This window comes from Odontomachus brunneus, unplaced genomic scaffold, assembly GCF_010583005.1.
Source record: "Odontomachus brunneus isolate Ranch 3 - 2012 unplaced genomic scaffold, Obru_v1 Obru_scaffold_260, whole genome shotgun sequence".
Lineage (NCBI taxonomy): Eukaryota > Metazoa > Arthropoda > Insecta > Hymenoptera > Formicidae > Odontomachus > Odontomachus brunneus.
The window spans coordinates 262,823-279,243 of NW_022639710.1; the positions used below are offsets into that span (position 1 = coordinate 262,823).

Here is a 16,421-nt window from a genome sequence, read left to right on the forward strand (position 1 = left end):
ACACGCTTCCGAAATGTTGAAGAAGTGCGAGAATGGGTGGACGAATGGATTGCTTCGAAACAAACATCGTTTTATCGAGATGGTATCGCCCAGTTGCCAGAAAGATGGCAAAAAGTTGTAGAAAGTGATGGAAAATACTTTCATTGAAATAATTTAAATACATTTTTTACAATAAATGCTTTTTCTCAGTATTTTTTGGGCGGAAACTAAGTTAAGGTCCTAATATTTGTGTACTTTTACTAATTCCGCTATATTGGTTATATGCAGGTGGTTCGTGAAAAATATGAGAACCACAAAGAAGGAATGGAAATTTTAAGTTTAGATGAGGATGAACTTACTAGTAGTGTTCCACAGGGTTCCGCTGTTCAAGAAAGTAATGTTGTTATGCAACTTAGAAAATTAATGGAAGATGTAAGTGAAAGATAAAAAGACTATGACAAATGAATTCATGTAAACGCAACTTGAATTTTTAAGGATTTTAAGTAATTATCCTTGAATATCTTTGTTTTAGGTTGGGACTTTGAAAGCTGAACGTGATGCTATCGAAAGCGAATTTAAGTCCGCTACTAATGATATGAAAAGCACATTTTTATCTGCATTGGCCAAAGATGGTGCGATCGATGAACCGAATATATCTGTCGAGAGTTTGGGAAAATGTTACGGACCTTTGCAAAAGCAAGTACGAGAAAATATAGCACGGCAAGAAGAATTAGTCGCTGAGATTCAGGTATGTCTAGATTTTTGTAGGAAAAAATGGTAATCGTCTATGATATAATATAATTGTATAATTGTCTATTATTACATTATAATTGATAATTATCTATGGTGATATAAAGAAATGAAACATAAATTAATTTGTAATGTAATTTTAGAGTTGCCATGCAGAATTTACAAACGAACAAGCCGGTGCTGGTAGTTCGCGAGAAACAATGCTCTGTAAGCTGGCTTCCGCCTATGATGCTTTTAAAGAGCTTAAAAGTAACTTAACAGAAGGGGCTAAATTTTATAATGATTTAACGCAGGTATATTTGCGCATCTATTATATTCTTTCGTATGTTCACCATTAAAATGTCGTTGATGTGTCTACACATATACGTTTTTTTTTTTCAATAGTTACTGGTGGTTTTCCAAAACAAGATATCCGATTTTTGTTTTGCCCGAAAAACTGAAAAGGAGGAGTTACTGAAGGATTTAACGACAAATTTGAGTCATACCGGTCCTGCTACGACACCGAACATTCCATCGCATCACAGCGGTACAATTAATACCATTAATTTTGATATTATACTTATAATAATATTTCTCAATCTTTCTTAGATGGTATATACCATTATTAGTCAAATAGTTGTAGCGATATTTAAGGCTCTGCTATTTCTGGAGCGGTCATATTGGTTTGATGACGTCAGAAGCGAGAAATGACATTCTGTAAAATAGTTGCGTTTTATTGCTTTATTTTTTACTTTTCCCTGAAAAACCAAATATTTTCCTAATCCTAAAACCTATAAAAAATACAGCAAACTCAGATATCTGGCTAATATATCACGTAGCATCGTAAAATAATTCCTGAAATAATGGTACATTTTCGGCTGTCACGGTGGTTTGATAGCTGAGATATCAGCATGTATAAACATATATAATTTCTCGATTTTCACAATGTATCACATGTATCACAGAGTTTACTGCACATTTTACGGCTATGAGGATAACACAGTTCACGGAGAAACTGCTAAATAACGCGATAAAACGCAACTATTTTTCCGAAGTGTCAAGCGAGGCCTAGCGTGAGCCTGGCCTAGTGTTAATCAATCAGCTACGCTGACACGGCTATTTCGTGTTCTCGACACTAATAGGCGCCACTGTCAATTCAGACTTTCTGCGGCGAGATAACAGAGTTTTAAAAATTGTCCACTAAGTAAAAAGCTAGATACTGCAGAAAATATTTTAGATTATTACATTTTATGAAGATATTAAATCTTTACTTAAAGGGCCACCTGGCGTAAACCAAACAGCGGATACAGCATCGTCACCACAACTACCTTATCCTGTGCAACAAAGTGGTATGCCCATGCCTTATGGTGCTACACCAGCAACACCATATCCAGCATATATCCCTCCACCTATGCCAGCAGCTTATAATCCGTATGCAACGATGCCATATCCTACACAAGGTATACAAATTTCTCCAGTCTTATTTCTAGTCATGTGTTATTGGGAATTATTACGAATATCTGATAAAAACTTCGGATATTGAAACCAAAAAATTTCGAAAAATCTTGGATGTTATCAAAGTCTCAGTATGATTAATTATTGTTATACACAATATAATTTATGTGCATATACATTTATAGATTTCTCATCTATACAGGTCCCATTTTAATCGATCACCTCAAATATCTTTTGAACAGTGCATTTTAGGGGAAAATGTTTCAGATAAAAGTTTTGGGATTTCGAGAGAGACATAAGATGATATCATTGGTTTGACCTCGAGTAGCGTCGTCAAGGTCAGGACAAGGTCACTTTGAATTTTTTAAATGGAACCCCCCATTTTTCATTACATATTCTTATAGCATACCTCGAGAGCTTTCCAAAACACTATAATAAAATATTTTTTCATCAAGTATCTTTCAAGTTAAAAGGCTTCAAAGTTACAATATTGTTGCCATTAGCATTGGTACCCAAGGTGTTCGACCGACGGCTAAAACCTTTTGAATGTTGTTCAAGGCCATGATCTTGATAACATTTGTCAAGATCAAGGCGATTGGAGGCTTTTTCTAATATTTTCATTTCTTCAAATTTTACAGTGAAAACGAAAATAATTTAAAATCATGGGGTAACATGTGGAGTCCGATTGACTCTAAAGGATCATATGAAGGTCACAATGTTTCGTCGGGGCCACAAAGAAGCATACGTGTGAAATCTCATTAATAAATTTCTTTAATAATTATAGCATTGTGACGCCACTCGAGGTCAAACCAATGATCATCTTATGTCCCCCTCGAAATCCCAAAACTTGTATCTGAAACATTGTTCCCTAAACTATTCAAGAGATATTTGAGGTAATCGATTAAAATTGGACATCCTGTATATACTTTACTTTAGCATGCTTTACTTTAGTTTTTCAGAAACTTTCAGTTCTAAATAATATTATATCTTCGTACAATCAATTGCTTTATAACATGTAAATACATAACTATTTTTTTATTATGACTACTTATATTTATTATGAAAGTGCAAAATTTTTTCTGCTTAATGCAGCCATTGTCGTTTATAATCCAAACAAACTTGTGTTTATAGGTCGTTATATCACATGTTTTGCGATAGTAAATTTTTTATAGTATAGATCGTTATTTTTTGTTGAACTTTAAGTACCGCTTTATTAATTGCATAAATATACATCAATCAATTTATAAATATATTTTCATGACTATGAAAACAGAGATTTGATTGCTCATTATTAACGATCTAATCTATATTATACATAAAGAAAAAAAGAAAAAGAAAGAGAGAAAAGTGTATGATATATTTGTGGAATTTTAGGAGGATATAATCCGTACCAGCCGATACCTCAAGCTCCGTACGGTGGCTACGCAACATTACCGCGTTATAGTGGTGCTCAACCGCCACGTGGTCCAAACCCATGGTAAAAATTATACAGGAGCATGTAGTATTAATAATAATATTAGAGTATACTTTATAGTATACTGTGATTTTGTGATTAATATGTAAATCATAATATTGATTGAGATAAATCAAGCATTTTATATATAAAAAATTCGCTATTAACGTACAACAAATTCATGAAGACAATGATAGCATTCGACAAAAGTCAATATATACGTTAGCACTTTGTGTTATATTCTTGAACACTTTGTGTTATATTCCAGATTCAACTTAATGTTTCTTTTTATGGTTACAAGCGGTTATGCTTTCCAGCACTTTATACGTATTAAGTGCATTTTTAATATGCTAGGAAAAAATTGCAACTACTTAATAAATATGTAAAAAAATGGCTAGACAGTGTTTAGTAGATGTCATGACAATTGCAAAATTGCTTTTTTTGCTGAATGCATCCAATGCCGTTTATAATTCAAAGAAATTTGCGTTTGTGGGTCGTTGTATTACACGTTTTGCGATAGTAAAATTTTTATAATACAGATTGCTTTTTGTTGAGCTTTAAGTGCCGCTTTATTAATTGCATAAAGATACTTTATATATATATCAATTTATAAATATATTTTTAAAATAAGCTGAACATGTATAAATTATTTTTACACCTGTTATTGAGATTTTATTGGGAAAAAGTTGTAAGTTGGTCCTAATGTTGATTATGTAGATATTGAGCAATACAGATGATTATATTATTAAGAATACATTATTAATAAAGACAATTTGTATTGATGTCATAATATGACTTTATAGTAGTATGTAAAGCATATTTTATATAATTGCGCAATATTGTATACATAAAATGTGTGACGTAAATAAAAAATATGCATCTACGAGTTTTCTTCAAACAATTGAAAGATCATTGATAATGATTTAGATTACTTTTACATTTTTATAATATTGTTCCATGTCATGCATAATATTTATTTTCTTATACATTGCTATAAATAATATATCGCAAGTAAATAATATAAAATAAGCATTTTACACATGAGATGTAATTACACTGCGCAATTAAATTTTTTTTAAGCTTTGGCATTCCAACGGTACGTTGTGCTGTCGACTTTTTCATAGGAAATTAAAGGTCATTTAGCACATTTTGAATCTATTATCCTTGTTAAGTTTTATTATTATCTATACACTAAAAATTTTTTTTTTTCGAAACTATATCAGGTTTCACGCCCAATTGCTCAGTAACTTCCTTAGCAGTTTTTCGCTTAAAGGGGAACACCTATGTAACCGACTGAAAATGAGATCTATATTTGGGAATTTTTTTTATTTACTAAATCGTGTTATTAAAAAATGAGTTTGATAACTTCATTAGGCATATCAAAAAGTACAACAAATAATTTTTTTATAATTAAATTTTATAAAATGGTGGATCTGCAGAAACGTGAAGAAGACAGTCGATTTGGCAAGGTGATCCGCGATTAGCAGCATAAGTGCCGTAATTTTTGGTATAGAATAAAAAAACAAATTTTTTTTCTTTACTTCAGTATCTAGAGAAATACGTAGCCGTTTTTATAATTATTGATTTTTTACAAAATGACGGAATTTAAAAGAAGAAAATCCATTTTTCCACAAGAAAAATCGAATAAAATCAGCTGTAACACAAAAAATTTGTAACTTATCAAAAAAATCCTACGTATTTCTCTAGAAAATTTAATTTTTTAAATACTATTAAAATTTGAAGTAAATTGATTAAAAATTGTTTGAATTCTACTGCTAGCAAACTTCAAAAACGCTGTTTTGAGAAAAATGCGTGTAAAATTTTGAATGTTAAAATTTTTAGATTAACAGCTATATTACTGACAGTTATAATACATTTGAAAGTAATAGAGTATTTACGCCATCTATGTACTAATTAGAAAACTTAGAATCGTCACAGGTAACTGCAGGTACAAATATTTGTATTTTAGGAATCCTAAACGTTTCGGAGTACCGAGTGTTCGCTTAGTCCGGCTTAGCGCGGGAGTCTATAACTTTAGAAAAAAAATTTCTTATTGCTATAAAACCACTTGCACTTTATTTTTAAGACCTTGAAGTGTATTTTAACAGAAAAAAACGATTTTCTGAAAATTCTACATAGGTGTTACCCCTTAACTCCACATCTGCACTAGGTGATTTAAGCTTAAGCCTCAAAAACTAACCAATCACAGTCGATTATTCTCCTCAAATTTGACTGCGATTGGTTAGTTTTTAAAGCTTAACATTGTAACAACCGTACTCCGCGTGTCGGTTGGTGTCGATGCCACGGACGTATTCGCTCGTCGGAGTCCGGGTTCGTGAAATAAAATGACGCGGATTGTAATAAACAAAAATAACAAAAAGATTTATTCAGCCTTGGTACAGAGTAGTCGCATATTAGTATACAGTTCTCCTGGGTGACGGCGCCAGTTACCGGATCGCGGTTTCGGTAGGCCGCGACAGGTAAGTCGGTAGGCGGAGCGTATAGCGCGAAAGCTAAGCTCGCCTCGGAGATTCGGCAGGCGGTCGCGTGTCGCGATTCGGTGTTCGCGATTCGTGCGCGGCTCGCGCGGTTGGTCGCGGGGACCGCGCGGTGTCGGCGGTATCGAAGTCGTATCTCAGTACTGTATGCTGTCTTCGCGTTCTTGGCAGAGACGCGCTCGCTTGCACGTCCGCGTCGCAAGAGACGGGATGGGACGTGAGTAGCCGATGTATCGGCGTACTCACCCCCGATCTCGCTCGTCGAAAGGCTGAGAACAAGGGTCGAGAAAGCTCGACAGAGCGCAGCTAACTTACTGGCTTCGGTCCTTGTTCGGGATGTCGACGGGATGCAAACAAGAGTCGATAAAGATCGACAGAGCGCAGCTAACGTACTGGCTTCGGTCCTTGTTTGCGAGGATGTGATAGTTGGCAGGTTGAGGAAGCAGATACGAGTTGGTCGTAGGCCTTGCTCTCCGCTGTGTAGCATCGAGTTCGGTTGACGGTCCGGATCGATCTGGTCTCGATTAATTTGGCGTCGCGAATTATATATTTGACGCCGCTTTGTCTTCGCTCGCTGTACACGTGCTTGTCGCGTGCCCGCGGCGCTCGCTCTCTATCGTTTCTTTTGTGTGACGCTGTGCTCGCGTTATCGCGTGTTCCTCGCTCGCTTTGTTTACGCTTATTGTCAGCTGTTTACGCGTTTTGTCCCTTAGGTCTTAGGGCTATCGCACACAAATTGACATAACTGCATATACATAGCATAAGACCGTATGTACCAATAAGCATCGAGTATTAAGTCGCCATATTGGTGTTCGATGCTTAATATTCGATGCTCATTGGTCCATACGATCTTATGCTATGCATATGCAGTTATATCAATTTGTGTGCGATAGCCCTTACGGCGTTTATGTTGGCGCAACGCGCCGGTACACGGCCCGACTGATGGTCGGTCGGGCCGGAGTAGTGACGATGCAGGTGTGCATCGTTACAACATTTAAGGCTCTTGCCCCTCGCCGCGGCCATATTGGTTTTATGACGTCAGAAGCGAGAAACAGCACGTAAAGAATTATTGTATGACATATCTAAATAGAAAGATATTCTTCACAAACATCACTCAAAATCACTTCAACATACTTGTAAAAAACTCCAAATTCTCACTTTTTCCTTGAGCAATCCATAGTTGATCAAACGAGTGTAAATTATGCTTCCACGTATTATATTTCATGAAAAGCCGAGAACTCTGAGTATTTTACAGGTTCGCACGATATGTGTAATGTCATAAAAATCCACTGAAACAAATAATATTTCACATATAAACACATTTCACATATAAACACATTTCACAAGAAAAAATTTGGCTGTCAACAGCAGTATTATGCTGGGATAAAGTTCCGAAAAGTATTTACCCTTGATTTTTTTAAACTGAGTATTCCTACGTATATTGACGGGCCGATTACTAATATCATAGTGAAAATTGGCGACTACTTGATTTTCATGGTGAAAACCATGAAAAACCCATAAAAATTATGGTTTTTATTACTTTTATTTTAGTAAATTATGGTTTTTATTACTTTTATTTTAGTAAATACGGAAAATAATAAGAAATGTTTTAAACAAAAGTTTTAGATCTCACTGAGATAAATATTTTAGGTCCTAAACATTTTCACCGTACGAATGATAATTTTCGAGGAAATCGAGTATAAAGATCGTAACAGCGTTCTAACGGTCTTTATACTCGATTTCTGCGAATCCCTTCTGCGGATTATTTTGCCATGTAGACAGTATATTCCCCCGAATCGTGATGAAAAGAAATAAAGGAAAGAGAACTTACAGTTATGAAAGAACTCTAACAAATTTTTTTAAGAATATTTTTAACATTTTTAACATTTGCAACACACGGGAAAATATCGAACGACTAGCGGAGGGCTGCGCCCCTCGCACCCCCCTAAAAATGAACCTAACCCTACCTATCGTCACATTAGCTGTCGGTCATTGTTTATTAAAAAGTTATTAAGAAAAAAAGTTAAACACTTTTTAACCTCAACAACGATAGACGTTAACGCTGTTACTGTCTTTATACTTCATTTCCTCGAAAACTATTATTCGTACGGTGAAAATATATACAACCTAAAATGTTTATCTCTGTAAGATCTAAAGCTTTTGTTTAAAACATTTATAATGATTTTTCGCATTTACTGAAATAAACGTAAAAAACTATCATTTTTATGGTTTTTACCATGAAAATCAAGTTGCCAATTTTCACTATGATATTCGTAATTATTGCGTCAAAATACGTAAAAATATTGAATTTCAAAAAAATCGGGGGTGAATACTTTTCGGAACTATATCCTTAGGGTGCCATTACATGAAGCGCGGAAACGCGGAAACACGGAAGACAAAATCTTACTAGATTTCCGCGTTCCGCGAATTAAATCATTTCTTCCCGTACGTTAAAAAAGCGGAAAAGCGGAAGGCCTAAAACTTTTCTCTTTTGTCTTTTTATCCAAGATACCAAGGTATGAATTCCAAAAAAATATCAGGTCCGAACGTGTTTAAACACGTCTTAATGTAACGGCGGTTAGATTGAACAACTTGTGATGACTTGTGACAACTTGTGACAATGGATTTTTCCGCGTTTGTTCCGCGACTTTATTTCTCCTTATATTACATGGAACACAATTTACGCGGGAAAGCGGAACGGTTTGGTGACCAATAAACATCTACTCATTTTTTAAAAATTGTATTCACTTAATTTACTGCAATTTTTACTAATATGTTTATCTTTTCAGCTTATCTGTTAAACAAGCATTTTAATTAATAAATACCGTCAAAAATTAATATTTTATAATTCTCCAAACCGCTTTTCAGCTCAAAATATGTCTTATGTAATATAAAGGTGCCAATACATGGGAGCGTTCCAGCGTCGAGCGTTAAAGCGTTAGCCAATCAACGTATCAGGTCCCAGAAGTATACTTGAAGTTCTTGCGAAAAGTGGCACGTTGATTGACTACCGCTCGACGCTCGATGCTCCCATGTAAAGGTACCTCAAGGCAATCAAAACAGACGCGGAACGCGTAGCGGATCTAGTAAAATTTTGTCTTCCGCGTTTCCGGGTTTCATGTAATGGCACCCTTAGGGCGCCATCCCACGGAGCGGAAATTTTCAGCGGAACGGAACGTACGGAGTTAGCATGACCAATCACAGCCGTTCCGCTTTTCTTCCGGAGCTTTTTCTATTTTCCTTGTGTCTCATGGAGCAGAATACGCGGAAGCGGATCACGCGGAACAATACAAAAAGTAGACTTTTTAATGTTATTTCTTATGTTTTTAATAATTTTAATATTTTATATAAATGTTATAATATATGATAAATTAGGAAAGAGTAAAATTAATTTCTCAGTAAAATACTTTTTACGAAAATATGCAACTATTTTACGATTGACTAAAACATAATTCCGCTGCCGCGTTTACCGCTTTATGAGACAGAAGGTAAAGTACATAAGCGGAATTGCGGTGATACATTATGTAGTATAATAAAGTGAGATCTGTTGTGATTAATTATGGAGAATATATTATGTGATTTTTGTCGACTGTGGCTGTTAATTAAACATATAAACACATTCACATATTATACATAATTGTTTACTACAATTATCAAAATATTAACATCTTATTATAATCCTTCCTATGGGATTCCCATGGCGCATTGCGTCCAAGCAGCCGAGGGCTGCCAAAAAATTGGTGTCGACCTCGGGGCTTATTTGTATTATTTGCACCGGATGAGGAGGGGCAACAGTGGAGCCGGGCATACATGGACAGCAGGTTTTAAAGGATAGCAACCTTTGACTTTGAGAGACTGACAGCTGTACCATTTGGTACAGTAACATTGTTTCTTTCTGTAGTCGCCGTGCGCTCGGGATGGTGCCACAGATGTCGCTTCCGAACGGCATTTCTGAGCATTATCTAGAGAAAGGAGAGTGTCGTGGCGGGGTGTATATCAGTTGGACACGGGGCAATTGGACACAGTCCAATCATAAGTCGCTGTTCCAAGGGACCCTACAAATGTCTCTAATCACACGGTGCTGTGATTGGCTGTGTCCAAATGCACCGTGTCCAAGTGCACCGCTCCCGTCGTGGCGTGGGGCGAGGTAGCTCAGTGGTATAGAGCAGTCGCCCGGCAAGCGAAAGACCCGAATTTGAGTCCTAGCCTTAGCAAAACCGCGCTGTCGATATTTTTCTCTCTCTGGAACGAAAAGATAAGTAGATCTCGAACGCACGGCGTCCCGCCGCCACCTAGTATGCCCTCCTCCTTCTATAAACTCATCATTTCTAAACGAAATAATAAGAAATGTCGAAAAATATATATATAATAAATATATAAGAAGCAAATGAGATATATAAAATATGTTGGGGTTATCCGCCACTATCTTTATCCTTTCCGCAAAATTGCAGCAGTAAGATTATAGCAAAACGACACAAAAAAGAGCAGAACTGCTGTGATTGGTCGTACTGGTTCCGCGTGTTCCGCTCCGCGGAGAATTTCCGCCCCATGGGACGTCGGCCTTATAGCTCTCGCAGACTAGTGCGATGCGCGACGCGACACACGATATGCGACGAGCGATATTCAATGAGCGTATTCCGGAAATGCTGTACGCTCATTGGATATCGCGCATCGCATATCGCGTGTCGCGTCGTAAATCGCGCTGGCTGCGAGAGCCATTATACTGTAGTATGTCATTTTCTCATGTCAGTGAGTTCAATGTTTCGCTGTATGAGGGCGCTACACGTCATATGTCGGTGTTACGTCCACGATAAATAACTATATAGGGAAATTTGAAAGTAGTGAAATCAGTGACTTACGTGGACGGTCAACAGAGTGATGGCTCCGCTTTTGGGTCACTCTGCTTTTCACCGAGTTTATCCTGGGTCTCGGGATCCTGGCGAAACGATTGATGAATCTGGCGAAAAATCAGCGGTGCTTGTTCTCCTGGCTCGGCCTCGGATGTTCCGATACCACGCGGGTTGATGCGGCCCGCGATTCAGAATTTGATTTCGCAACGTTTGAAATATGAAGGGTAGGCAAAAGTAATTGCAACACAGTCGGATTTTACGACTAAGTATAATATGCTGAATAAGTACATGAAGCTACCAGAGACTAACTATGAGAAGAAAATAATTATTGCCTTCTCTACAAATGCGCGCGCTTTTATATGTCGCTTTGTCGCTGAGAGTCGTTCTCCGATTGGTCCATGGAGTTATGGCGAGGGAAGAGATTCATTCCTTTGCATGATGTCACCGCGTCGGTGTCCTGAGTGGTGTTTGGGATTCAGTTTTCATGCTCCTGTTTATGTTGGCTTATCACACTGAGCGATAGCGGTTTCTTTGGGTCGATCCGTCGATTTCGAGACTCTCCAGCAGCACGCAGCATTCGGCATTTTAATTATAATGTTTTAACGCTCGCGAATATGCATATGCGCACGTACTTACATCTAGTAACGTAGGGATAAAATATCTAGTGATGTCTGAAATCAGACAAGTCGGCCTCCCGGTCTATAATAATATATTATTAATGTTCTAAAATAGATCCGGACGTTACATCGGTAATAGATTTCTTTCTGTACTAGGGATGGGCAATTCTGAATCGATTTTTAAGAAAATCGATTTTCTTCGAGAAAAATCGATTATTTTAATCGATTATTGTAGTTTCGATTTTTATGCGAATTGATTTTTTATAGAAGAAATCGATTTCCGATTCGTTATATATAAACAATTGTACCGAGGTTAATGGTGTTGGGGCGAATTTCCATGGAAAGCCTGAAGCCAATGGGTGTTTACGTGTAGCAATCAAATTTCCTATCGGATTGATATAATCGCAGTGATGTAAATTGTCTAGACAGAAAGTTCACTAGACTAATCGAATTATCAAATCGTGTCCGTGAGGGACGGATCAGATTAGCGGATGCAGAGAAACGTTGCATACATACTTATGTCTTTTAAGAAATAAATATTAAGTATAAATAGAAAAGTAAGTATGTGCATTGTTATTTTCATTATAATTAACGTGTATTCTTCTGCAGATGTATATAGATAAATAAAGATTTATTTCTATTTTACTAATATGTGTATATTAAAGAAATAAATACATCTTAACCTAAATGTGCTTCAATTATTAACATATAAGTTTATTAAAATATAAAATATTTTCAGAGTTAAGGAATTATGGAAATGAATGAGGAATGTTTAAACAGAGTCAATTTGGTATGTATATATACATACCAAATGACTGAAGTACATTTAGGTTAAGATGTATTTATTTCTTTAATACACACATATTAGTAAAATAGAAATAAATCCTTATTTATCTATATACATATGCAAAAGAATATACGTTAATTATAATAAAAATAACAATGCACATATTTACTTTTCTATTTATTTCTTAATATTTATTTCTTAAGAGACGTAAGTATGTACGCTCTCACTCTCACTCTCTCAATGGTTTTCAGACCTGGTCTTATTGGCCCTTTCACCACAGCTTTATAATATGTGGAAGTATATACGCAATGTTCCTCTGCATCCGCTAATCCGATTCGTCCCTCACGGACAAGATTTGGTAATCTAATAAGCCTAGGGAACTTTCTCTCTAGACAATTTAAATCACTGCGATTAATCCGATTGAAATTTCGATTGCTACACGTAAACACCCAATATTGAAGTGATGAATAATGTTTCTCATAGAACTTCCTTTATTGGAAAGATGTTTTCTTATTGGATATCATACGTTCGTATGTCGGATGTCGGACACTATGTAACACTAATAGCATGTTCGACTGGCTCTGGGTTAACCCACTCTGGTTATTCAACCTACGTTTATTGCTCGAACAAATACTTATAAGCTTTATGATTGACTAGTAGAGACTTATGACGTCATTAATCGCTCTCGGAGCAATTAACCCATGGCCAGTCGAATATACTATATGTCTGTTTAAGAGTCGTTCTACATTAGTGGCAAATCGTAAGGTCGCAAGAAAATTGACCAATCACAGTCAATCGTTCTCCTTACGATTGAAGAAAAGTTTGCTGTGATTGGTCAATTTTTCTGCGACCTTGAGATTTATAACTAATGTAGAATCGGCCTTATGCAGGTTTCACACCGCGTCCAACGTCCGACATACGACGTCCAATATCCAATAAAAGAATAGCTTTCCAATGCAGAATTAAATTCCCTATTAGAAAGCTGTTCTCCTATTGGATATCGGACATCATACGTCGGATGTCGGACGGTGTGAATCCTGCATTACAATACGTCGGAATCGGATAAATCCTTTATTAGACCTTTTCTATAATATTGTTATTGTAGATACTTAGATATATCGGGTGCTTTCCAATTGCTTAACACATCTTGACACATATGTACACAGAAATGCACAAAGTGCAACGTTGTGCACGATTCAACTGGAACAAAGTGTGTACTAATGTATATGTATATCGGGTAGGATTAGAATTATTTTTCAACTATATATTTTGTTATTTTTTAATAATAAATAAAATCTAAATTATAAAAAAGATATTATCCATTTCACGTCGCAAATGCCAGTCTCTTTTCAAGCCGCTACACTTATTAACTTGAATTTTCACTAGAAAACACTAGTTTACAGCCGACTAGTAGCCCTCGAGCTGAGTACAGATGTGTAGTGTTGTGTCGACGATTAAGACAATTGGAGTGCAACTTGTGTCGCCGTGTGCGTAAAAGTGTCTAGGTATATTACAATTGAAAGTGTCTAGGTATATTACAATTGGAAAGCTCCCATCGTTGTCGGTATTCCAGTACTTTGCTTTATCTAGTGAATTTGTAACGACCCGTCCGCAATAGAAAGAACGAGCGAACCGCGAGCGTTAAACCGATTATCCTAAACGGTTCGTTACGAAAACAAAACCCACGACAAACAGATATAAACACCGCCGACCGACCGCGAATATCACAACATTGGATCAGACTAAAATTAGTATAAAAGACAGCGTGAAAACCTTAGAAGAGGGCAGTCTTCCGAGGCATTCCGCTGAGCAAAGCTAAGACTCTGACAGCAGCAGCTCCTCGCGAACACCGCTATCTAGAATACCGCATCCTAGACTTTCCTCGTCACCGCTCCGTCGACTTATTGGATTCGTAAAGTCGACATCCGCGTAGACTTGTAAAATTCGTAAAGTCTACATCCTCGATTACCGCTCCGTTGACTTATTGGATTCGTAAAGTCGACATTCCTCGATACCGCTCCGTCGACTTATTGGATTCGTCAAGTTGACATTCCTCGATACCGCTCCGTCGTCTTATTGGATTCGTAAAGTCGACATCCGCGTAGACTTATTGGATTTGTAAAGTCTACATCCTCGGTTACCGCTCCGTCGACTTATTGGATTCGTAAAGTCGACCTTCTCCGATACCGCTCCGCCGACTCATTGGATTCGTAGAGTCGACATCCGCGTAGACTTGTTGGATTCATAAAGTCTACATTATTGATTACCGCTCCGTCGACTTATTGGATTCGTAAAGTCGACATCCGCGTAGACTTATTGGATTTGTAAAGTCTACATCCTCGGTTACCGCTCCGTCGACTTATTGGATTCGTAAAGTCGACCTTCTCCGATACCGCTCCGCCGACTCATTGGATTCGTAGAGTCGACATCCGCGTAGACTTGTTGGATTCATAAAGTCTACATTATTGATTACCGCTCCGTCGACTTATTGGATTCGTAAAGTCGACATCCGCGTAGACGTAGGGGATTCGTAACGTTGACATCCTGATTACCGCTCCGTCGACTCGTCGAATTCTCAGAGCCGACATCTGCATCGACTCGTCAAATTTGTAAAGTCGACAGCCGCATAGATTATCGGACACGTAAAGTCCGCATCGTTGTTATTGCTCCGTCTCATACAGAGCGTCTATATCCGCGAAACCGCGCCGTCACCCCGGAGAACCGATCTCCGCGGTATACCGTTACAGCGCTCGACCGCTCTGCCAAACTCCGACGCATCCCGGCTCGCTACGCGTAACGCATTCGAAGCCGTATTACTGTTCGAGTAACGGATCTCGTCGCGTGACCGAAATTAAAGATCCAAGCGTCAACATCTCGCCGCAAGCGCGAGACAACCGACGCATCAGAGTACCGGCCGCGCCTCGCGGCCGCCAGCGACACGAGATCAGCCGCAGCAAACGTCAACACGCTCGCACGACGAACACAAAAACTCGAACGTTAGACCAACGGCATCGAGACAAAGTTGTACATACTCAGTGTAAATAGTCATTTAACGTAGAATAGACATCATCTTATAGCGTTTTTCATTGGCAGAATTGGTGCGCACTGAGTGCGCACTAAGGCTTGTTTACAATACGTTTTCATATTTAAGATCGTGTCTTAATACATATTTAAAAATATTTTAGGTTATAAAATGATTCATACGGATGTTATACATATTATATTACTGGTTAAAAATATTTGAGAATTTATTTAAGACAATCTTTCAATATAATAACATACTGTGAACAAGTTTAGTGCGCACTCAGTGCGCACCAATTCTGCCAATGAAAAACGCTATTAATATCTACTCCACTGTCTTCACACTTATAGCGTTTTTCATTGGCAAAATTGGTGTGCATTGAGTGCGCACTGAGGCTTGTTCGTAGTATGTTATTATATTGAAAGATTGTCTTAAATAAATTCTCAAATATTTTTAACCAGTAATATAATATGTATAACATCCGCACGAATCATTTTATTATCTAAAATATTTTTAAGTATCTATTTAAAACACGATCTTAAATATGAAAATGTGTTGTAAACAAGCCTCAGTGCGCACTCAGTGCGCACCAGTTCTGCCAATGAAAAACGCTATTATTTACATCTGCCCGAATCCGGATCACACCGACTCGCAGCTTATCCCGCACCGAACGCGAAATAGCGTTACAAATTCCTAGAACAAACTAGATCTAACTAATAATTACATTTCGTATCCGATGAGACTGTGTACAATCGGGTTTCACCCACATAGGACGCGTGAATATTATAAAAGTTGGCTAGAAACTACCTCAATAGCCAATTAACATTTTTCCAAAGAAGTAGAAGTTTATTATAGAAAACCACATTGATTGGCTATCGCAGTATTGTGTAACCAATTTATGACGCGCGACAAGCGTTTTATGTGCAATAAACATTATTCTGGAAGTCGATATCTCAAAACGCAATGAAAATTATTAATGTAAGCAAATTTGCTAAAATATGTATAATTTTATTGGTCAACACTTAAAAAAT

General features: G+C 37.2%; 1 protein-coding gene across 1 annotated transcript in view; it reads left to right on the forward strand.

The window, feature by feature from the left end:
* Positions 1–4,406, forward strand: part of LOC116852879 (programmed cell death 6-interacting protein) — a 48,145-nt gene extending 43,739 nt beyond the window's left edge. The window contains exons 10-15 of the mRNA XM_032833635.1: positions 268–411; positions 512–727; positions 873–1,022; positions 1,114–1,255; positions 1,986–2,168; positions 3,538–4,406. Of these exons, the coding sequence (XP_032689526.1) occupies positions 268–411; positions 512–727; positions 873–1,022; positions 1,114–1,255; positions 1,986–2,168; positions 3,538–3,644 (942 nt within the window). The 3' untranslated portion in view covers positions 3,645–4,406. The remainder of the gene's footprint in view (positions 1–267; positions 412–511; positions 728–872; positions 1,023–1,113; positions 1,256–1,985; positions 2,169–3,537) is intronic.
* The last annotated feature ends 12,015 nt before the right edge of the window (positions 4,407–16,421 follow it).